At 41.6% G+C, this 24781-nt stretch overlaps 2 protein-coding genes and 1 pseudogene across 2 annotated transcripts in view; 2 read left to right on the top strand and 1 right to left on the bottom strand.

The window, feature by feature from the left end:
• LOC145462499 (mitochondrial import inner membrane translocase subunit Tim10-like) overlaps positions 1-16263 on the top strand; it is an 81446-nt gene extending 65183 nt beyond the window's left edge. The window contains exon 3 of the transcript XR_014041200.1: positions 15938-16263. The gene's annotated coding sequence lies outside the window, so the exon portion shown is untranslated. The remainder of the gene's footprint in view (positions 1-15937) is intronic.
• On the bottom strand, positions 8317-12108 carry LOC145463549 (diamine oxidase [copper-containing] pseudogene; annotated as a pseudogene).
• Positions 15319-20647, top strand: LOC145462479 (uncharacterized). Its single transcript, XM_081446015.1, has 5 exons — positions 15319-15633; positions 17840-17964; positions 18550-18665; positions 19159-19279; positions 20333-20647. Exons 1-4 carry the CDS (start codon positions 15322-15324, stop codon positions 19269-19271), a joined length of 666 nt encoding a protein of 221 aa, XP_081302141.1. The 5' UTR covers positions 15319-15321; the 3' UTR covers positions 19272-19279; positions 20333-20647.
• The last annotated feature ends 4134 nt before the right edge of the window (positions 20648-24781 follow it).

Genomic DNA, 24781 nt, shown 5'->3' with positions numbered 1-24781 from the left:
AATTTGCATTTTTAGTAAAACATCGTCTCTGTTCCGTTTCTTCATCACTACATCAGATATTTAACTTTCTTTCATTTATCTCCAAAAAACAAGGACATCTTCCGTATGTTTTGGAGAAAACAGGGGTTTCATATTACATGGCTTTGCGAGGAAAACAAAAGTATCAAGTTACAAAGTTGGCGTGAAGAGCTAAATTGTCACGTTTGCTGCTTCAGCGTATTGTTGAATTTAAAATGAACGAAAATCAACTTAAAGCACCAGTAGTAATTAATTTGTGCGTAATGTTTGGACCTTGAATGACAATACAACCTTGAAACATACACACTGCAAAGGGGAAAAGCCGTAGCAGACTACCAAGATAGACACAAACCGGAAGTGAACCGAGTAGGGGTGAGTACTTATGGGACTACTGTACCAGAGCTATCAATTGCGCTCTGCACTATCTGAGATTGTCTCACTAGTCTTTGTTTTGCCGTGAGTTAACTTTGTTTTGCCGTGAATTAGGGGTGTACTGCTGTGAGTTAATTTCTTTTTGTCGTGAATTAATGGTGCACTGCCGTGAGTTAATTTTGTTTTGCCGTCAGATAACATTATCTTCCCGTCAGTTAAGTTTGTAGTGCCGTGACTTTTTGTTTTGCCGTGACAGTTTTGGGCCACCGTAAGACACGATACCGAATGATACAAATACAGACATATAAACAATTGCCAGGGTATATTCTGGGTAAAGCAGTTAAGTGGCTTAAGATACATTCCTCGGAAAGATATTTAAGCTATTAATTCCTCCCTTTTCTAAAAACATTTTATTAATCTCGCGCTCAACTTGACACGGCAGGACACTGCAATTAACAAGAACCAAATGAATTTCCATGTCATGCCTCAATCATCTTTGCAGCCAATGAAATTGACAGGGTTGTAGAATCATCAGAGACGATTGACTGAGAATGTAATCTCGCACAGCGATGATATCATCCTTGGATAAGTCGTTGTATAGACCTGACGAGCGTGCTGGTGAAAATGTCAACTTTGTTGCCTCCGGGCAGAACTCTTTGACGCCCGCAGAGGACGATTCATTTTCCACTGGTTCAGTTTTATCTTTTGTTGCGACTACAATTAATGCGATGAGCAGAGGAAGAGACAGCAAAGCCAGTAGAACAACCAGGATTTTCAAAACGAGCTTGGTTTTGTCGTCTTGTCTCTCCATTGTCGATTCCTAGTTGTTTGAAAACACGCACGATACCATTACCGTGACGAGGAATCTTCATGCCCCGGGGTTAAAATGTCTGAAGACTATTATTTCGTAACTATTACTTCAGTCACGATACTGAATGCTACATATACAGTCAAACCTGTATATAACGGTCACTCTTGGGAAATGGCCAGGTGACCGTTATGTACAGGGTGACCGCTGTACACAGGTTTCCTCCCCTGGAAGTCAATAAATAGCATTTTTATGTGCAAATAATCACTCAATTTACGTATTACTGAAAATATGAGTAACAGCAACGCAATAAACACGATAAAGAGGCCCATAAAATGTCCGTGGTGTACTTTTAGGGAGGTGCAATAAAAGTCTACTGGAAGCTAATGAACAACGTTTTTAAGTGGGAAATCAGCCAATTTACATTTATTGACAACAATTTTAAACAGAAATGCAATAAATACGAAAAAAATGCCCATAAAATGTCCGTGGTGTACTTTAAGGGAGGTGCTGTATACTTTGATCTAAGCCGTTTCCCTGTCGGGAAAAGCTTGTAACGTAACAATATTGATTTCAAGAAGAAAAAAAGAATCGGTTAAAGTTTTCTGATATTTCGGAGCTCGAAGCTTGATTTCATGTAGTATGTCATTGAATTTACTCAATCTGAAAGAAAGTTCTTCATGTCCATAATACTGAGCAAAGTCTGTCAGCTGCTCTGGATGCCGGACGGCCTGTGCTACTGTCTTGACAGCTGGTTCCTTGAGTTCCGGGTCGTAATATTCATCAAGGTCAACTTCTGCGGCATCGCTGCCTCTCTTTGATGCCGAGCGCTGTCTTAGTCTATAAAACAGTAGCCTAATACAGTGTAAAACCGCGGCTGTCAACTTGATAAGTACAGTACAGTGTTATAATCAGGGAGCTATGACGAAAGTGAAAACAGTGTGGTACGGTTATGTTGTTACAGTTACAGTAAGTACTGTTTGAAAGCGACGACACTTAAATGTTACCTGCCGGAAGCATGTGTCGGACGTAGGCGATGACATGTATGTTGTGTTTAGTACTAATATTTGTATTTTTGTGAGAACCCTGCTTTGGTGGCTGCTATTTGACGAGCTGATGAATAAAGCTTGTCATTATTCGTTAATCGTAACCCAATTTCGTGACAGTTATATACAGGTAAAAGATAATGAAATTTTGTATTCAGGAAGTCTAAAGGGTGACCGCGTCCGTTATATACAGGTGAACGCTATATGCAGGTCAACTTAACAGTAAATATAAGGGGCGATTTTTGGGAAGTTGTTCAGGACCGTGTCCAGTGAGTTGTTCAGTGTACACAGGGTGACCGCTTTATACAGGGCTGTTATATACAGGTTTGACTGTATACACTTGCCAAGGAATACTATGCGTGAAGATGCATCGCGTTAAAGCATTCGTTCCTGGAAAAGATATTTTAGCTCTTCTCTTCTGTCTTTCTATAGACATATTATTAATTGCACGACTCAATCAACAGGCTGTCAGGTAATTATTTCTTTGACAGGAGCCCGGGACTAGCCTGCGTTGCGGAGGGAAAGTTATCTCCGTAGCGTCTGCGACGCAGACTTGCCCGGAACACGAGTTGTTACTGCTCTCCCGCGAGAAGCCATAGTGTGTATCGCAGAGAAAGATGATGAGTTCGTAAATCTATGGACTCAGACTGGCCGGGTTTGGAACCCGCGGGGTACTCACAGAAAAATCGGGTGGGGGTGTGCGGCCCGCTTCCAAAACCCTTACCCTATTTATGACCAAAATCTGCGATATTTCCTACCCTATTTATGAGCTGACCAAAAATTCGAAACCCTATTTATAACCTAACCCTTAAATCAAAACCCTGTTTCAGACCTGCGTTACAATAAGTTCCCTAGTTCAGACCAATGTTAAATTACCGTAAACATAATTTGTGAAGGGCTTTTGTTGATTTACTTTTCGATAATGACGAAAAAGTGGCTTCTTTTTAAAAACATACCCATATCAAGGCTAGAGTGCAAAAACCATACCCTATTTATGACCAAAATGGCCAAATTCAGCTAAAATCGATACCCTATTTATGACAAAAACAGCTGAAAAACTATACCCTTTGGTACTGTCGGAGTTCTGATTCCGGACTGGGTTAGGCGCGGGAGAGAGAGCCTGGCTCGTCTCTAGTCGCCTGATCATGATTTAACCCGCGAAAGCGTGTTACCATGGTTTTTGATGCGAACAACCTGCCACTCGAACGAAAAAAAAGCAATCCAGTCTTCTCGAATTTAATTTATTGAAAATCAATGTGTTTAAATTTGAAACTGGATGCTCTAAATAACGTGCAAGCATCACATGTTTATTACAAAAGCACAGATAGCAATGATAGCAATTACAAATGCTGGATTGCTAGAGGAAAACAAATTTTAGGAAGCTGATTTCATAGCTGCTTGTGGGAGTCGTCTGTTTCAAAAAGAGACGTCTGGATGCAGCTACGGCTACTAATTACAGCATTCATGTCCAATACACCCAACTAGAGTCGATTCGTCTGAGGCACTTGACGATTCGACTCGATTCGCACGGAGTCGATCCGCATCACCGGAAGTCAAGACCCGTGAAATAATGATACATAAACGTTTCTCGTTCTTAAAAGGTCACTACAAACTTGAGTCGATTCGTGTGAGGTACTTAACGATTCGACTCGATTCGCACGGAGTCGATCCGCACCACCGGAAGTCAAGACCCGTAAAATAATGATACATCAACATTCCTCGTTCTTGAAACGTGACGACAAACTTGAGTCGATTCGTGTGAGGTACTTAACGATTCGACTCGATTCGCACGGAGTCGATCCGCACCACCGGAAGTCAAGACCGTGAAATAATGGTACATGAACGTTACTCGTTCTTGAAACGTGACGACAAACTTGAGTCGATTCGTGTGAGGTACTTAGCGATTCGACTCGATTAACTTGAGTCGATTCGTGTAAGGTACTTAACGATTCGACTCGATTCGCGCGGAGTCGATCCGCACCACCGGAAGTCAAGACCGTGAAATAATGATACATGAATGTTACTCGTTCTTGAAACGTGACGACAAACTTGAGTCGATTCGTGTGAGGTACTTAACGATTCGACTCGATTCGAACGGAGTCGATAAACCTCGTTCCCAGGGTCTCTCATCTTACCGCCCTCTTCGCTCGCTCCAGGGGGCGGTAAGATGAGAGACCGTGGGAACGAGGTTGGGAGTCGATCCGTACCACCGGAAGTCGATACCCGTGAAATAATGATAAATGAACGTTTGTCGTTCTAAAAACGTGGCGACAAACTTCGGTCGATTCGGTGAAGCACTTAACGAAGCGACTCGATTGGTCGGGAATGTTTCCTGCAAAGTGGAATCGTTTCCCTGGAAGTCTACTCGCAGTAGGCAGTAACTGGCATGTGAATTTTTTGACGATTCGAGTCGATTCGCCCAATTCGTCGCGAATCGTCTTTTGCAAAGTCGAATCGTCTCACCGGATATCGACTTGCGGTAGGCAATAACAGGGGGTTTGAAATTGTTGCGATTCGAGTCGATTCGGCGTTGCAAAGTCGAATCGTCTCACCGGAAGTCGACTCGCGCTAGGCAATAACTGGGAGTGTGAAATTGTTGCGTTTCGAGTCGATTCGCACGATTCGTCGCGAATCGGCCTTGCAAAGTCGAATCGTTTCACCGGAAGTCGACTCGCGGAAGGTATAATAAGGTTGAGGATCTGTCATTAGGTTAAAAATACTGGCATTTCAATAAAATTAATTCACTCATTCATTCATTCATCCATCCATCCATCCACACGATTCGCCCGTGGCCAACGGTTTGTTTAAAGGCCGAATACTTTGACCACACGCTCTCTTTGGTCACAGGATTCTTCTTGAAGGCGCACGTTAATTTCACGTTGTTCGCGTATACAGAAATTACCTAATTTAATTACCTAATGTTAATCCAGTGATATTGAAATGTTATTCTTCAATTCGATGTGTGCTTTCTTCACTAGAAAAGCTTTGGCTTTGTTCCCCAACAACGATTAGTAACAGACCCCAAGCTTTATTATAACTGGATCGATTGGTTAATTTATTATTACTTCACAATCCTTTCTGATAACCTGTTTCTTATTTCTACATTATAGTTAAAGCTCGTAATATATGTTTACAAAAAGACGGCCGTTATGGCGTTTTCCGCGGAATATTGACGCTGGTTTGCGCACTTTACTAGAACACTGTCCGGATCATCAAACTGCTGTGGCCCGTAAGGGCCATCTGGATTTGAGTATCTTTTTTTCTAACCAAAATATTACTGTTGATTTCGTTTGGGTCTCAGTAACACGAGATCTCGACTAAGTAACGCGAGATCTCGACTTGTAACACGAGATCTCGACTTACAACACGAGATCTCGACTTAGAAACGCGAGATCTCGACTTATAACACGAGACCTCGACTTACAACACGAGATCTCGACTTAGAAACGCGAGATCTCGACTTATAACACGAGACCTCGACTTACAACACGAGATCTCGACTTAGAAACGCGAGATCTCGACTTATAACACGAGATCTCGACTTAGTAACGCGAGATCTCGACTTAGTAACGCGAGATCTCGACTTACAACACGAGATCTCGACTTAGTAACACGAGATCTCGACTTATAATGTGAGATCTCGTGTTAATAACGCCAGATCTTGACTTAAAATGTGAGATCTCGTGTTAATAACGCGAGATCTCGACTTATAATGCGTGATCTCGACTTAGTAACACGAGATCTCGACTTATAACACGTGAACATGAGAACTCGGCAAATCATATATTGTATAACTCGTTAGCACATGGCCAACGTTAACGGTTTACACGTATGATGCAGGCGTTTACTCCTTTATCTGGATCTGTTAGCAACGTTTGTGGCTGCAATTTTGAAGATCGCAAGCTAGCCGCTTTTGTACTTTCTTTGGTGGTGTTTTGTTCCAGTTTTGAAGTCATTAATGCGGTATTGCCATCTTATCTTCGCGCTCTTGGAGTGGCTTACCATGGGAGAGACTCGTTAGTACAACAGTATTTTGATCTTGGTTTGAACTATGTTGAAATTATATCCTTTTTACTGTTAGTTCATGGTACAAGTTTAAGTCTCAGGCAATTAAAGAGGATTCTTCGAAGGAAAGGCGTCACGATTCGATCGAATCGAGTCGAATCGACAACATTTTCAACCCACCCTCAAAGCCCAGATGCGCTATATTTTCTAAGTCTCGCGCAAATAGACTTCCGGTGTGACGAATCGACAGCGAGGGACACGATTCGTTACGATTCGATCGAATCGAGTCGAATCGACAACATTTTCAACCCACCCTCAAAGCCCAGATGCGCTATATTTTCTAAGTCTCGCGCAAATCGACTTCCGGTGTGACGAATAGACAGCGAGGGACACGATTCGTTACGATTCGATCGAATCGAGTCGAATCGACAACAGTTTCAACCCACCCTTAAAGCCCAGATGCGCTATATTTACAAAGTCTCGCGCAAATCGACTTCCGGTGTGACGAATCGACAGGAACGGACACGATTCGTGTCGATTCGATCGAATCGTGTCGAATCGACAACATTTTCAACCCACCTTCAAAGCCCAGATGCGCTATATTTAGTAAGTCTCGCGCAAATCGACATCCGGTATGACGAATCGACAGCAAGGGATACGATTCGTGTCGATTCGATCGAATCGTGTCGAATCGACAACATTTTCAACCCACCTTCAAAGCCCAGATGCGCTATATTTACTAAGTCTCGCGCAAATCGACATCCGGTATGACGAATCGACAGCAAGGGATACCATTCGTGTCGATTCGATCGAATCGTGTCGAATCGACAACATTTTCAACCCACCTTGAAAGCCCAGATGCGCTATATTTTCTAAGTCTCGCGCAAATCGACATCCGGTATGACGAATCGACAGCGAGGGACACGATTCGTCACGATTCGATCGAATCGAGTCGAATCGACAACATTTTCAACCCACCTTCAAAGCCCAGATGCGCTATATTTACTAAGTCTCGCGCAAATCGACTTCCGGTATGACGAATCGACAGCAAGGGATACGATTCGCTACGATTCGATCGAATCGTGTCGAATCGACAACATTTTCAACCCACCTTGAAAGCCCAGATGCGCTATATTTACAAAGTCTCGCGCGAATCGACTTCCGGTATGATGAATCGACAGCAAGGGACACGATTCGTCACGATTCGATCGAATCGAGTCGAATCGACAACATTTTCAACCCACCTTCAAAGCCCAGATGCGCTATATTTACTAAGTCTCGCGCAAATTGACTTCCGGTATGACGAATCGACAGCGAGGGACACGTTTCGTGTCGATTCGATCGAGTCGTGTCGAATCGACAACATTTTCAACCCATCCTCAAAGCCCAGATGCGCTATATTTACAAAGTCTCGCGCAAATCGACTTCCGGTATGACGAATCGACAGCAAGGGATACGATTCGTGTCGATTCGATCGAATCGAGTCGAATCGACAACATTTTCAACCCACCTTCAAAGCCCAGATGCGCTATATTTACTAAGTCTCGCGCAAATTGACTTCCGGTATGACGAATCGACAGCGAGGGACACGATTCGTGTCGATTCGATCGAGTCGTGTCGAATCGACAACATTTTCAACCCACCCTCAAAGCTCAGATGCGCTATATTTACTAAGTCTCGCGCAAACCGACTTCCGGTATGACGAATCGACAGCAAGGGATACGATTCGTGTCGATTCGATCGAATCGTGTCGAATCGAAAACATTTTCAACCCACCCTCAAAGCCCAGATGCGCTATATTTACCAAGTCTCGCGCAAATCGATTTCCGGTAGGACGAATCGACAGCAAGGGATACGATTCGTGTCGAATCGACAACATTTTCAACCCACCCTCAAAGCCCAGATGCGCTATATCTACTAAGTCTCGCGCAAATCGACTTCCGGTGTGACGAATCGACAGCAAGGGATACGATTCGTCACGATTCGATCGAATCGTGTCGAATCGAAAACATTTTCAACCCACCCTCAAAGCCCAGATGCGCTATATTTACCAAGTCTCGCGCAAATCGACTTCCGGTAGGACGAATCGACAGCAAGGGATACGATTCGTGTCGATTCGATCGAATCGTGTCGAATCGACAACATTTTCAACCCACCCTCAAAGCCCAGATGCGCTATATTTACTAAGTCTCGCGCAAATCGACATCCGGTACGACGAATCGACAGCAAGGGATACGATTCGTTACGATTCGATCGAATCGTGTCGAATCGACAACACTTTCAACCCACCCTCAAAGCCCAGATGCGCTATATTTACTAAGTCTCGCGCAAATCGACTTCCGGCACGACGAATCGACAGCAAGAGAGACGACTCGTGTCGATTCCATCAAAGAGGGTCCTCGAATCGACATCCGGTTGGTCGAATCGTCAACTTAAAACACGAATCGACTCTAGTTGGGTGTATTGGACAACCCTCAATTACAGAAAACAACTTCCAACCACATATTACCGCTTGAATTGCTAAACTAAATGTTCTAAATGTGCAATATCTTGTCAGCAGTTATCCTTCATTGAAAACAACAGAACATGTATATATTTCATCTAACTAATTTTCAAACAAAAAGAAATAAGGGATTTCTAAAATATGGTAACACGATGAGCGTAATTTTCACCTAATCGAGTCAGTGATGAAGGGCCAGTCAACTGCTCCGAGTCCCAGTCGACCTTCCCACTAATTCTATCTCGGATACAGTGCTACTTAAAGTTCCTACTACATTAAATTAGTCATATGAGGACTTCAATAAAACCGAACGAACTATGATCATACAAAGTTTAATAAAATAAAGCATTCTACGACGGTTCTGCAAATTATCAGCGCTTGAATATGTACCCTCAGTTCGCTCAGCCCGTTCCTTATGTTGTTATCTAGTAGTCTCCATACAGACCGTAGAATTCCATGGGTTTTTCCTTTGGAGCACATGGCGGCTTCGTTGGAGTTCCAAAAGTGTCGATCTTTGCCCCGTCATCAGAAGGCATGATTAAAACCCCATCATAAGAGGCCATGGAAGGGTCTTCATCAAAGTAGTTGAAGGGCCTGAGAAGAAAACTGGCAGAGCTGCCTGGAGTGGCGGTGTTAGGGATGTCTTCTGAGTGTGGAATGTGAATCATTCCCATTGTTACCCAAGCAACCAGATCTTCATCCTCGATGTTCTCGCCATCAACATACTTGCTGAAGTCCACCACAGGGTCAACCATGTCTTGCTGATTGTAGATGCAGGAGCTCTTTTCTTCTGCTTCCTTTCGCTTGGTTACGGTCAGTTGATTTAGGGACCATGTCGCCCCTCTCACCACTGGCCAGCTTTCTGGGTACATCTGTTTCATCATGTCCCGAATTTGAACGCGGATTCCACGATGGACGCCATAGCTGTTCAGCTCGTTCTTATTGAAGAAGTTCATGCAGGTGGGCTTGTCAAACTCGTAGTGATACACAGCTTCTGTTTCGTTTTTTTTCAAACGACGATGAAGAACCTTCTGCAGGTGATAATCCTCAGGGAACCAAGGGTTGGTAATGTTCTGTAGTCCAACTTCAATAGTCTCGTAAGACTGTTTGGTTCCAAACACATCAATGTCGACTTTGTAGTTGAAAATATGATCATGCATGCTACCAGCCATTTTCGGATGAATTTGACTAGCGTATGGCTCTTCATCTACCGTGTAAAAGGTTGTTTGAGGAAAACCGCTGGCGGATGAACGAACCTCCAAGACACCATTAGGATAGAAGATGTAGTCGAACACATAATCGTAGTTGTAGGTTGTTGCTACAGTGCGCAGAATCAGAGCGCTTCCAGGCATTCCTCCATAGAAATTATAACCACCATCAAAGTTCGTGTCATAATGTCTGCGCAGTGGCACTCCCATGTCTTGTTCAAACAAACAAACTGCATTTTTGTATTTTGCTGGATCCTTCCGGCCAACGAAATGGATTAGGTCAAAGAAAGTGGCAGTGTTAGGGCAGTCCACACCCCGCAACAGTTCAAAAGTCATGGAACCCATGTTCCAAGCGGCGTCAAGGTAATTGGTGTGCAGGGGCTTGGGGCTCCAACCAGAATAGAACGCCTCGGCTTCCTGAATACTCAGCTCGTAAACAATTCTGTCGCCCTTGAATTTGATGTTAAAGAGCTGTATACCAGATGAGGTGCGGGAACGGAAGTCAAAACTCCAGCCCATGTACTCCACGTGACGTCCGCTGACCGCGTACCGTTTGCCATCAGGCTCGAAGATCTGTGGGTTTCTCAATGGCTTTTTGGGTTGTGGATCCCCGCGGCGTTTATAAGTAGAAAACAGCCCTTTGTCCTCAGGTGCCTCGAAAACCATTTTGGATCCAGCGTCGTATGCATTCATTAACTCTTCGACGGTTTCATAGGTTGCGTTGTTGTAATAAAGTTTTTCAACTGTCCAGCTTGACATGTCATTTCCACCGGTATCTAAGAGGACTTCAAAGCCGACGGGATGGATGTAAAAACCAATAACATTTCTCATGAACCATATCCACTGTTTGCGCTGATTAGCCTTGAAAGTACTGGGAGCTGAGAGGCCCCACGTCAAGCATCGGTCAGTGCAGTTCCAGAACGTGTAGCCATCATAGCTCTCGTGGAGTAGCCGGTAAACATATTTCGTGACGTTCTTTAACATGCTATCCATTATCGCAAGCTCCTTCTGGTCTGCAAATCGCGTGTTGAATGGGATCGGATATTTCTGACCCGGGCCGGTTGTTTCACGATGATTTGTCGGTTTCGCTGCTGGACTCACCAGGAATTCTCTCACCTCCGGGTTGCTTTGTCCACCAAAGTAAATGACAACTCGTGCCTTGCGTTCAGGCTTCGGGGCGTTGTTATTGTCGAGAAAATTGAGCGCTTCATCTTTCGGCGGTTGCTGCAACTCGATCAAATATATGTAGTTGTCGTTGATGGCCGCATCTTCATAGCGTGTGACATTCAGAGACGATTGACTGAGAATGTAATCTCGCACAGCGATGATTTCATCCTTGGATAAGTCGTCGTATAGACCTGACGAGCGTGCTGGTGAAGATGTCAACTTTGTTGTCTCCGGGCAGAACTCTTCGACGCCCGCAGACGACGATCCATTTTCCAGTGGTTCAGTTTTATCTTTTGTTGCGACTACAATTAATGCGATGAGCAGAGCAAGAGACAGCAAAGCCAGTAGAACAACCAGGATTTTCAAAACGAGCTTGGTTTTGTCGTCTTGTTTCTCCATTGAGGATTGCATCAAGTTGTGCTTCGTTTTGTCGTCTCGCGGTTTCGCCATTGTCTGTTCAATTAGCGTGAAGAGGACTTTACGCCCCGAGGTTTACAAAAAAAAAAACAATTGTTATTACTGTGTCAGAAGACAGTTGTTGCATAACTTTTACTTCAGTCACGATACCGAATGATACAAATACAGTCATATATACACTTGCCAGGGTATATTATGCGTAAAGATACATTCCTCGGAAAGATATCTAAGCTCTTAATTCTTCCCTTTTCTGAAAACATTTCATTAATCTCATGCTCAATCACTTCCTACTCGACACGGCAGGACACTGCAATTAACAAGTTCCAAATGAATTTCCATAGGTCATGCCCCATTAGACTGCAAAACAGTCGTATTTTTGGCGATCGCGAGCGACGGTCAATATTCGAACGAAAGGTCTGGAGCGAGTGTAAAAACGGCGAGGGAGAATGGGGAGAGAAGCCCTACGGGTGTGTGAGGCTCGCGCGCTTCACACGCGAGGGTCACGCTTACGGCGCTTCGCGCCTTCCGAAAACGTCCGAAAACGACTGTTTTGCAGTCTAATGCCCCATTATCTTTGCAGGCAATGAAAATGACAGGGTTATAGCGTAATCAAAAAGAAATGTCAAATCAGTTTTGTTAAGCTTTTTGTTTTTCAGAGAGGTCTCTGTTATTTGCATTGCGCCATCGTGACGTCAATTAAGATCAGCTAAGGCAGGAGCCACGCAAGTTTGTTTAGCACAACTAATACGTGACCCTGTGGATTGCCTGCGGGCGGGTTCTAGTGTTTGAGTTGAGTTGATATGATAACTTTATTTATACACGGTAAAAATTCGTTCAGCATAATTAAAAGTGTAATATCTAAGTCTGCCTAACTAAACTAAATGATTATTAATATAGTATTATAAGGATAAAAACCTATCATATCACTAAAGCTGCTTTTCAAGGAGTGTCTCATTTAAAGCTGTAATGACGCAGTTTACGTTTAAATTCGCTTGAAGAAATTGGAGATCGTATACCTGCCAACTTTTTTTCAGTAAAATGCGTGTAAGTTTTCGTCTCTTCCGAAGATTTACCGACAGCTTCCGAAGATTGCCGAAGATTTCCAAAGACTTCCTAAGATCGCCGAAGATTTCCGACGACTTCTGAAGATTGCCGAAGATTTCTTATCATCGATTAACCATGACAAAGTAAACCGGAAACGTGTCACGTCACACAATCTAAACACGAGTTGGTGTCGCGAACTCAACACGCGTAACGGAGTAAGCTTGAAGACGCTTTTTTGCTGTACTCACCAACTGTTTTTCGCCGAAAAAAAATTAAATTTTTATTTAATCGGTTTTTAAGCAATTACACTCGCTATAGTCAGTTAGGCGTGAGAAATTGGTCTGAATGCGTGAGATCGCAATTTTAGATCCGCAGGCGTGAGACTCACGCATAATGCGTGAGAGTTGGCAGGTATAAGATCGGAGTGCATGAGAAAGGTTGTTCCACAACAAGTAGAATTATGGTTGGGCAGCTATATCTCTTGTTATATTTGTTTCACCAAGCTGAAAGTTTTCCTGATTATAAAACTCGACGTCCTGCCTTGCCTTAACATACTATCTTGATTAGGTGACCTGTCACGTGACCATTTGCTTAAAATTTAGTAAATCGGCAAATTGGTGGCGAATTTTAATTGCATTGATCAGTAAATGAGCGTTTTCGACGCAAATGTAAGTTATTTACCTTGCTACGTTTGGAATGATCTTCCTTGATTTTGTTTTTAGAAGATAAAAATGATCAAAAGTCGAATTTTGTTGAAAAAAACGACTTTTGACCCTGTAAAATTTTTCTGCGTGTGCATGTCACGTGACCTGTCAGACGCACCAATCCTACTTTAAAATGTTCAGGTCGTTAAAACCTAACTGTGTGTTTAATTTAGTTTCATTGTCATTTATATCTTCAGAAATATAACTAATAAATTATTTTCCAGTAAAAGCCTTTGACCCAGGCCTTAAAGTATTTGATGGTCTGTGGATGAGCCTATTTATTCTCAGAATTCCTCAGTCGATACGAAGTAATATCATTTCGAGATACGACTCGGGATTGTAGATATTCACGGGTCAATTCATGTAAGGTTTTGAACATCATAACGGAGGTGGCTACTAGCCTTTGATGACTAAGTTTTCGCCAACCGAGTGCCTGGAACAGCTTATCAATATGGTCTTCATCGTTCGCATACAGTAAAATACGGGCTGCGCGGTTTTGGAGCTTCTGCAGTTTTTCAGAAAGGCCGACACAGCACTGAGTTGCCCCATACACTACAATAATCAAAATATGGTTCAACTGAATTTGAACATTAAAAGGAACAAGATGCCCTATCCTTTTAATTGCACCCAAAGCAGACAGAGATAATCTTCTCGCAAATTCTCTGTATATGGCAATCTCAGTTTAAGTTTTGATGAATATGTACCCCTAGCGATTTCCTGGATGGAACCTGCATAACTGGATGGTCACTTATCGTAAAAGATGGAATTTCAGAAATAGTTGATAGCCTCTGCCTCGACGCAATTAACATAAATTCGGTTTTTGTTAATTAAGGTTTATTAGGAGATAGCCATAGGTAACAGTCCGAAAATCTGCACTGGCATAGATTAAGCTGCTTTCATCTTTATACATTCTAAGTTGTGCAAAATGTAAGCAATTTGGTATGTCATTGATATACATTGAACAATTAATTTGGCAAATTTGGGTGCGAGGAGAGATGCCCTACCAGCTACCACACCCTCTCCTTGTATAACACTTGTAATGTGCAGGTTAAAAAATAACACAAAAAGTGCTGATTTGCGTTTAAGTAATGAGTGAAAAATAAATAAACAGACAGACAGGCAGGCAGATGACGAAACAGACCGGGAAGCAGATAAGCAGGCAGGCAGGCAGACAGACAGACAGGCAAGTAAATAAACAAAGAGATTTTATAGCAAACGGCGAAAGTCAGTGAATGACGTTTGACCTCGCTGCCCTGGACGTTAGTCCATCAATGGCTATCGAAAATTAAGAGGTCTAAGGCTGATCAGTACCCGAGTCACTGCAAAATGTTCGTCTTTGACTCCATGGGAATAAAATTGGGAATCTTCTCGAGCTGATAATCGACCGACCCATGCATTAATGACCCCGTTTTGAGTTCAAGTTCTACGCGGACATTTTTTCAGAGCTCTCTTCCTTTTTACAACTGTCAATATTGTTCCTTCACACTAAGGATTCAATGTACTCACCATTTGATAAATTAAAGAGGAAAAAAGTAGTTTTTTTCAAACAATGCCAAAAAAAAACCGACAAAGATAATGCTGAATTTCAGCCTTCTCGAGTTGCTCCCGAGAAGGATGTGTGACTTGAGGAGAAAGCTCAAATTTAGGATGGGGGTGCCCCGCCGCCCCGCACTCCAGACCCCTAAAACCCTTAACCTTTTTATGCCATTAAACTGGCAGAAACAGGAGTGACATACTGTTAGAAAGTGTGAACCTTTCATATACCCTCCTTGGAAATGGTTCTCCTTTTTACGTTCCTACTGTATCCCTTTTTTCAAAGCCTTCGATTGAGTAATCCCTGAAAATATAATTTGTTCGACGTGTTACAGGGCCTTTTGAATAGCTAAATTCAGTTTTTCTTCCCTTTTCTATAAGACGACTAGAAGCACCCCAGCTCGTGAAATTTTTGCCAGCCGGGCTCTGGGTACGAGACGATTGCTGACTCATAGTGACCATGGTTAATGATGCGTGACTAACCGTGAACTCACGTGTTATGCAGCAACAGCAAACACAGGACATCATGGAGCTGAGGTTAATTTTATACCTGTTGCTTACCACAGCACTCATAGCTGTTGTTAACTCTCAGATTCCTTTACCAAAACGCCCACTGGGATTTATTTACAAAGGAGGCGAGCCAAGCGCTCCAATTCATCTGACAGCATTTGTAGATTTGACTTGTCCGGATAGCCAGCGAGCATGGCCGACGGTCAAAAAGGTTGCAGATATGTATGGACCCGAAACCATCCGGTTCACTGTGCAGTTGTTCCCGTTACCTTATCACACTAATGCATTTATGGCCGCTCAGGTGAGTCGTAAAGTTTTGAATAAGGCGAATTCGTTTTGCTCACTTTCCCTCTGCTGCAGTTAGAACCTGTCCAGGCTTTGTCCTATCACATGTACGTACGTGACATTTATGTTTCTTGGCTATTGCATAACGATTTCAACCGGTATGAGAATGCACGGAAATCGCACTTAATACTAAATTGTGTCGAAAAGAAAATTGATTTAAGTGGCATACAGTACTTTTTATCTTATGTCTGTCTTTTGGGCAAGGCGGGTAAGCTTACTTACAGCAAAGTTTTGAGCACATACTCGTGCTTCGTTTTAAGGTGGCCGAACACAGTTTTCAAGAGCCTATGCCTAATTCACCATTACTTTTAAGCTATTTATGCTTTGGCGCTCGTTTTTTGCAAGAGTCAAGGTTAACCACAGAAAAGTTTATTCTCGCATTTTGGCTAAGGTGTGTGCTGTTGCCATGGCAACGGGGCTGGTTAAAAACAAGGCTTAAAAAATGGTTTTTGTTTATTTAAAAAAGTCCAGTCGTTAGATTTTTTTCATCTTTTGCCCACTACGAATTGACATTAAATCCCTTCAGTCAACACTGTTCTAATAAAATTTTGACATAGGCGATTTTCATAATTCGCCGTAAATTGTTTTCACCGCATGTTCTGTATTATTAAAAATTCCCTATGTCAAAATTTAGATTTTTTGCGATAGTTCATTCACGTGGTTTCTAAACTATTTTTTTGCCAAATTTCTTGAAATTCTAACGACTGGATCGTCAGAAAACCGCAAGTTTCTGCAAAAGCAATCGGTCTCAATTTTTCGAGCAACTGCGCATGCACTGCATTTAACTGGGTTCTTTCGGTAACAAAGAGAAAGCTGAGAATTGCTGGTTTCTTTGCGTCGTTACCTTTTCTAACATATCTTTGTAATAAAAGACTAAAGCCATCAATACACTGCGTTCAATAATAGAGAAAAAATAGCACAGATAGTGCGGGTGTTGAGTAAATAAAATGATCGCTCTTTGCAATCCTTGTGCGCGCGCTCAATTGCATCAGCAAAAGCGCGCACAAAAACTGTGTTCGGCCGCCTTAAAGGGCGGACATTGTTTATATGTACTTGCCAACACATACCTGCCAACCCCCAGAGTACAATAACCAGGAGACGGCTAGAAATCTTTGCATTGTAAGAATACAATTTTCAACAATGTCTGAATACTCTCCGAAAATCACCCGAGGACCTTCCGACCTTTCCCGACGTCTCGAAAATAACGAAATTAGTGAAAAAAAAAATTAAAAAGAGCTACAGTAGGTAATTCCCGGGAGATTTGGTGCTCTAACTGGGAGGCTGGGAGATTTGATGAAAAACTTGGAGACTCCCGGGAAAACTGGGAGAGTTGGCAGGTCTGCCAACAACACAATTGCACGTATATGGTATGGCTAATCATATACAAAGCCTCGGGAAAATTTGCTCTTGGCAGGTTTAGAAACCAAAGAGGATGCGGGACTCCCATATGAAAAGGATGGGGATATTCTCCGAAAATTTTGAATTAAACACCTAAAGGGGACCAATCTGGGCATGATTACCATTTGCTGTTCAGGATAGGAGCCAACACTAGTAGACCGGACTCGGGAGACCAGTGGAAATAGAACCTTTAAACGGAAATAAGAGCTTTTTTAATTACTATTTCTTCAAGAGTACCCTAAAAGATACTTTGACAGCTAAAAATAGTTGCATTTCTAAGTGAGACCAGAATCTTGATTCATACACCTAACTGAAATGATGAGAATACCTGACCTTGTCATATGGGAATCTCCCTCAAGCCTTTAGGCACAGTTGCACTTGGTTAACAACCCATCAGATATTAAAATAAATGGCAGGCAATGCATGCAGAAGTAATGACTTTTAACAATGCCATTTCTAAAATTCTGTCTAGAAAATCGCAAAACAAACAAACGGATGCTCAAACATAAGGCATGGGTTGCACTGTGGAGTTTTTTTGTTTTTGTCACACAAGTTTGTCAGGGCACTCAGGGTCGCATGTTTAGGACATAAAAGGTCATTGTCAATACCAGCACCATCAACATTACCGTCATCATCATCAGCATCATCATCATAAAAGTCATCTTCTTTGTCATAATCATCAATTAAGGCCTTTTTACACTGAGCAATTAATGCATGCGTCCTCCTTGTCAAATTTAATGTTAATGATATTTGTTCACTTTTAGAGTGTGTATGCTGTGGAAGCCTATAATTCAACCCTTGTGATAAATTGGATGGATGTCGTATTTGAGAACCAGAACCTACTGTATAATTTCCAGACAATGGAGAAGAACAGATATGATGTGATAAAGTAAGCTGTACTAATCAAAATATATGCATAATTGTTTCCTCATATTCCTTTTTCTATGGAGTGATTTTCTATAAATCCTTTTAAGTTTTTTTAAGCCTTTATTGTAATGATTCATAACCCTGCTAAGAAGGTTTCTTAAAAAGCTATGTTAGAAAAAATCTTTGAAGAATTGTACTGTGATCTTTTTGTAAATCTTGTGATAAAGTCAGAGAGTTATTCAAGGATGAAATAACTGGCGTCAGATGTGTGTTTGTGTTTGGGGGAGGGGGAGGGGGTGAACTGAAATTTGTTTTAAATTATGTGACTTTTGACTTCAAAATTTGTTTCATTTCAAATTCTTTTACTCCTTTCTCTGATCCATCCATGGAAAGGAGAGTCACACCCCAGGGAGTCATTTGAAGATGGGGTCGGATGTAGGGGGGTCCACTGGGTGTGAATAAATCTATGATCATACTTTTCTCTAGCCTGCGTTGCAGCCGGACATGTCATAGAATCCCCGATATAGGACTATACCGGCAGTTTAGACTGTCTGTGACACAGGCTAACTTGTCTCCCCAACCAGCCTCTTTTTGTTTGTACACGTAGCATTATAGCTGACTTGGGAAGTAAACTTGACATTGAGAAATCTGTCATCAAAGACGGCCTGGCCAGCAGTGAATATGATGAACACACAAGGATATCTTGGAAGTATGGTTGTTCAAGTAAGTGTATTTAATTGATTATATTGTGGTACATTCAGACTTACAAGGTGAAGACCTGACTGCAGAAAAAGGTTTCGGCCCTTCAGGCCACAAACTTTTTACTTAGAAAAGATAAGGGCCTGAGAGCATTTTGCATCGGCGACAAACTTGGCCAGCTACATGGAAGTGTTTTGCTTAGGTGACATGTTTTTTTTATGTAGATTTCTTGCATGAATTTAATCTTTTAAAAAAAGAGAGATCACTGGACAACGTTTATGTTTATTATAGCTGATCATGCACACACCTATTGCTTATTTTGCTGGGTTAGTATCAATGTATGTCGTGCGGACATGAAAGTGTAACCTCCACAGTGGAACAGGCTCATACGTCCTCTTACCAAATTCACTCAAACTCAATGTTTTCTTATAGGCTATGTATTAACATACAGGTAGCTGTATTGTTCTCTAATTTTTGAGTAATTGGTGATAACAAATCTGTTAACAACTTGTTTCAGGGACTGTGTCTGGCACTCCATTCTTCTTCGTGAACGGTGTATTTGTCAACCAAGCATCTTCAACTTGGACTGTAGAGGACTGGAAAAACCTCATTGATCCCCTTCTTAAATGAGAATCAAGGTAAATTGTAAGATTGCAGGACTAATTGTTTTCTACTTGTGCAAAGTGCTTCTTTTTGGGTCTCAACACTGAATCAAATAATCCATGATTACATCTTCAAAGTATTTTGGCTTTGTTAACTTATTGAGCCTTTCGATAACATGCAGACTCTAAAAATTATTCAAAGCTCAACCAACAAATGGGTTTTTCGCTACCGTCAAACAAATGTTCGGTGGCTCCTCCCAGCTTCTGACTACTGCCGAGTACGCGGTAATCAAATTGTTGAGCAAAGTTCAGACAACAAAACAGTGCTCGGCAGTAGTTGGAAGCTGGGAGGAGCCGTCAAACATTTGATTGACAGTAGTGAAAAACACATTATTTTGTCGGGTGAGCTTTGAATTTTAGAGTCTGCATGTTATTGAAAGGAGCAGTAATTTGGATGAGACTTTTCTTTGAACATCCGCCCGCATACATACCTTCCTGATTTGTTTTAGGGGAGCAAGCAGAAGTACACAGGCTAATTTTTCATGTTAATTAAGATATGAAGTTATGAAAACTTAACAGTCTACTCCAAATGACTGAACAGTCAAGTTGTTAAGTCCACTTCAGCAATAAGTGTATTCTGTTTTCCGTTCATTGAATCAGACTGGAGAATGCTGAGCAGATTGAGTCCATTATGTAACATGAGTTATAACATTTGAATTATAGTTACCTTCCTTCATTTACCGTTACAGGTTTTTACAGAACTCAATGTTTTTAACATAGTGTTTCACTTGCATATACAGAGCAAACCCACTGCCTTCTAGACTGCATTATAATTTGCCGGATAAAGGTTGCAAGTGTTCTTTTTTGTTCCCTGAGACAATCTGATTTTAGCTTGTTGCAAAGTGGCAAGACCAAAAAATACTGGGGGAGGGGTGGGTTTGGTCCATCCCAGCTAATGCAACTTTGATAGACAGTCAATATTAGACAGTCAATATTATCTGGTTCATGATATGTTTAGTGAGTCCTGCCATAGTTTGGTTATTATAACACGCATTTGACAAAGTTACAATTTTTCCAACATATGTTCAGTTGCAGATGTGTAGATGATGACACGTGGGAGCTCAGCAGAGCTGATCATTAATGTTCTTTCCACTGCTGCCTGACGTCGATGTGCACTGATCTACAACGGACCAGAAATCACAAAATGATTACAAAAACACAAAATTATAGTCTCAAAGTATGCTTAAAACTGTAAGCTTAAATTATTATTTCTTTATTTTTGACAAAGTTTTGCAAATTGTGAAGAATAGTTAGGCACATTTGTGGAATAAATAAATTCCCAATGGGATTATATATTGTAAGAAATTTAAGTTAGTCTGATTAAACGTTTTGATTTATACACTACAGGTGTACCCGCAAACTTGTTCATTGTCTATTTCTATTGGAAGTGTAAGAGGATATCAGTTGGTTATGACGAAACTTTAAAGGGCTTACATGCCCGCATCCCACGTGACCGATGTTCAATGGTCTTTATCATAAAACAGTCGCATAATACAAAATTGGCCATGCTAGACGGGTAAGTTCAAACCATTAACGACTGACTCATTGAAAACAAAGAGAAGTCTAGCTTTAGCCGTACAGAAGGGACCGTTTTATGTCCCCTCTTCTGATAAAATGATTGACTTGGGAATTAAAAACAACCTTCGTGCCATCAGCCCAGCCTAGTTTGCTACAGTGCTGATAAAAACAACTTCGTTCTGGGATAAAAATTAATAACGTAAATCGAACTATAATTATTTGAAGTGCCTATGAAATGAAACATAATGTGATTGCTGCTTATTTGAAAGGCTTTTCAAAATAAAGAGAAATGGCATTTTCCTAGTTTTTGGAATATCTTCTTTCGTTTAGAGACATTGACGTTTTTGTATTATGCAAATTAGGAAGGTGATGATGTCATAGATAGTTCCACTTATACAGTAAAAGAATAACTCTAGAAATATTGGAGCGGTGTTCTTCAGACTTGGCACCAGAAGTGTACATCACAAAAGAAACAAAATGACACCTGTTGCGCCGTTGCCATTCGAAGAAACTGTGGAGTAGACACATGAAACTTTTGGCGAGGGTTGGATAACAGCTACTGAAGTTTGTGTATTACACAGCTATTTGCTCTCTAAATCCCTAACCGTTGGAAATTACCCCTGAGCTAACGCTCAAAACATTTCCTAGCCTGAAAATTGGTGACTCCATCTCCCGCTATGAGATGATCAGGTCATGGTTCAAACGTAAGAAAGTCTCATAATTTCAGCTAACTTCCCCATGTCGAGCCATGACCTCTTATCTACGCAAGATGATCATCGCGCTCACAGCTTAAGCTTGGGCCGCCTGTGGTGACTTTCTCATTAATGTTACAGTCTGTTACTCTGAAACTTGATCATCTCATTTGGCGGATCACCCTGTCATAGCCAAACTACACTTTAGTAGAGATGCATTTGTCATGGGTCCACGACTGAAACATAACATTTTGGTCGAGATATCACTGCTCATTTTGCTGTTTCCACTTACACGAAAAGTCGAAGCAGGTAAGTTTTGTGATACGACTGTTATCAAGTTATGTTAGTATTCCGCAGCGGACTAGGAGGTGGACTAGGGTATTGCTGAAGATTGCTGGACCACAGCTTCTTGACAAATGTCATAACGGACACCTACTCGTCGTCCTATTTCTTCGTTCGTTTTGGTAGCCTTTAAGGTCTTTCTCCTCCGAACTTTAATTGTCTGTTGCTTTGGGGTACGGGTGTTGAGACTCATTACCCGGGGGGTACTCCCAGAAAAACTGGGTTGGGGTGTGCGGCCCGCTTTAAAAAACCCTTACCCTATTTAAGACCAAAATCTGCGATTTTTCCTACTCTATTTATGACCTGACAAAATATTTGGTATCCTATTGAAGGCCTGACCCTTAAATCAATACCCTGTTTCAGACCTTCCTTATAATTAGTTCCCAATTTCAGCCCGATGTGAATTGCATTGTGAAGAGCTTTTGTTGCTGGTCTTGAAAAAAAAAGTAGCTTCTAAAATATCCAGTTTAAGACTAGAGTGCAAAAACCATACCCAATTTGGGACCAAAACGGCCAAAATCGCTACCCCACCAAAACGGCTAACAAACCCTACAATGACTTTAGGGCCGCACATACCTATATAGCCCATATAAGGACGCATCCCCCCGGAACTCTTTCTACCGTGAGCAGGAGCTAACAGGAAAGAATGCTAGTTATTGAGAATTCTGTTACACTCGTGAAAAATGTGGGTGATTGGACGATTTATGCATTTTAAAAACAAGTAAGCGCAAGGTAATCGTGAATGATCTCAGTTTTATTGACTTTTTGATGGCGAAAGTCACGACTTGTTTTCTTAGGTCACTCCAGGGCATGAAAATTCCTTTTTGGGGGGCATGGAACGACGGGTAACAACGAAGTAGATTGTATATTGCATGTAGTGTTTTTACCTCGCTCATTATTATATGACTAGCTCTACACGAGTGGGCTTAGTCTGTCCACAGACGTTTTACTTTTTGATTCAGGTTATTTTTCTGCGAGCGCGCGAGCGATGCGAGCGGGTGGAGCTCGAGAGCGGCCTCTATTTTTGTCTTTCCCCAGCCCCACCCCCTTGGCTCCTTCATATCCCACGCGCCGGGTTAATATTTTGCTAAGCGTACGAACTCAAAACAAAATAGAGGGTCTGTGGACAGATTAGAGCGGGCTCTGCGCTTCGATTGGCTAACTGCTTGTTCAGCCATATTTGGCTAAATATGAACCGTGAATGCGTCTCCGTCCATCCCCGGTTCATAAACACGAACAAATGACACGAATATCCAACCATCTTGACCTCGTGCTGGGTCAATAACCTAAATATATTGTTACCTTAGCAAACAAGTGCGATTGTGACAGGACTCGTAAGGGTTGCGACTTTGAACTTAAGCTGTCTTTTGTAGCTTTTCTTGAGCCATATACTTACAACAAAGGTTCGCTATCAATTGCCACCGAGGAATCCCCTTGCCAAATCCATCAAGGATGTGGGTCCACTTAACTACGAGTTCTGGACTTTGATGTTATGACGCAAGTTATCATCACGTTTGAAATGACATACAACCCCTAGAGGGTAAAATAGCTATTTTGTAGAAGAACTGGCATGTCTCTGCGCATTGCAGGTAAAGGCAGGAGTCTCATATGTGAAATAGTATTGTAATCATTGTGCAGTGTGCTCAAGAGAACATGAGGATAAAAGAGTTAATCCGCATATTTTTGGGTTGCACGTGACGTCAACATTTTCTAAAATCCAAGACTAAAGAGCCACTAAAGTTATTATCCTCATCAGGCATAAGAAGGGGTAAATTTATATCTGTTAACAACTTTTCAGCTCAATAGCTTGCTTCCTCTAAAAACAGGCACATTTTGAATTTCAGAGTTATGGCGGTGCGTGACATAAAGCTATGAACGCGTTTGTCAGAAAATATATACTTATCTCGTGAGTTTTAGCCGTTTTAGAAATTAAAGTAATAGGGAAAGCGCCTTATATACATGTTAACTCGATCAGTTAAGATAATCAGTCGGCTAGATAGCCAAAGTAAGTTCCATATGTTTACACTATTTTCCGGCCGCCATGTTGGAGAAGAGTCTTCTTTATCAATCTCCTATAATATCACAATTTCTTAACTTGATCCATTGAATGGTTTTTTAATTATTTTTTATTGCGTGACAGTGTAAGCCAAGAATAGACGTTTTCCCCAAGGTAATCCCACTCAAGTTATTTTAAATATGGTACGCAGTTGCCACCCTGTGTTTCCACGCGCGTTGCGTGGATGTTTTCGTGAAAGATGAAAATGTGTGTAGAGCCGATCACAGTGATGTCACCTTTAGGAATGCAGTTCACGTTGATGTGAACATTGTATGTCGCATATTTAAGGTAGCTTACTACAGTTTTGATGGATTATAACAGCCCGACTTCTAACTCTTTTCAAAAGTGTCCCAAGATGTTTTTCCTCTATTTATCTACAGTTTGCTTGAATCTTTTACCATTCTATGTGAAACTTGAACAATTAAACGTCAACAAATGGCCAAAATGAACGACCGAGTACCTATGGAGAGTCTGGGCACTAGTAGGTTAAATCACGTTTTTCTCAAAATCTACCCTTATGACCCCACCTCAAAATTTCAGGAATAAGAAATTGGCTCCAATTTAACATTCATGAAAAATAAAATAAAAATCTGTAAGACAGATTTTTTGCAAACTAAGAAAATTTGAGATAAAAAATAGCTCAAAATCTGTCTCACAGATTTTTTTATAACTCGATGATACATGCTAAAGTGTGAATCAATTGTTAAATACACCGAAAATCGTACTGAAAAGTTAAACTGAAATCAAATTCATGCTAATCCTTGGTTGTACTGATGAACAGTTCCTAACCCTCCTATGGAAGTCACAGTCAGACCACTGAACAGTACTGCAGTGCTGATAGAATGGAAAGAACCCGACAATGATCCAAAC

Source organism: Orbicella franksi, chromosome 12 (genome assembly GCF_964199315.1).
Source record: "Orbicella franksi chromosome 12, jaOrbFran1.1, whole genome shotgun sequence".
NCBI lineage: Eukaryota > Metazoa > Cnidaria > Anthozoa > Scleractinia > Merulinidae > Orbicella > Orbicella franksi.
Note: the sequence above shows the minus strand (reverse complement) of the source record. Positions and strands in the feature narration are given on the sequence as shown.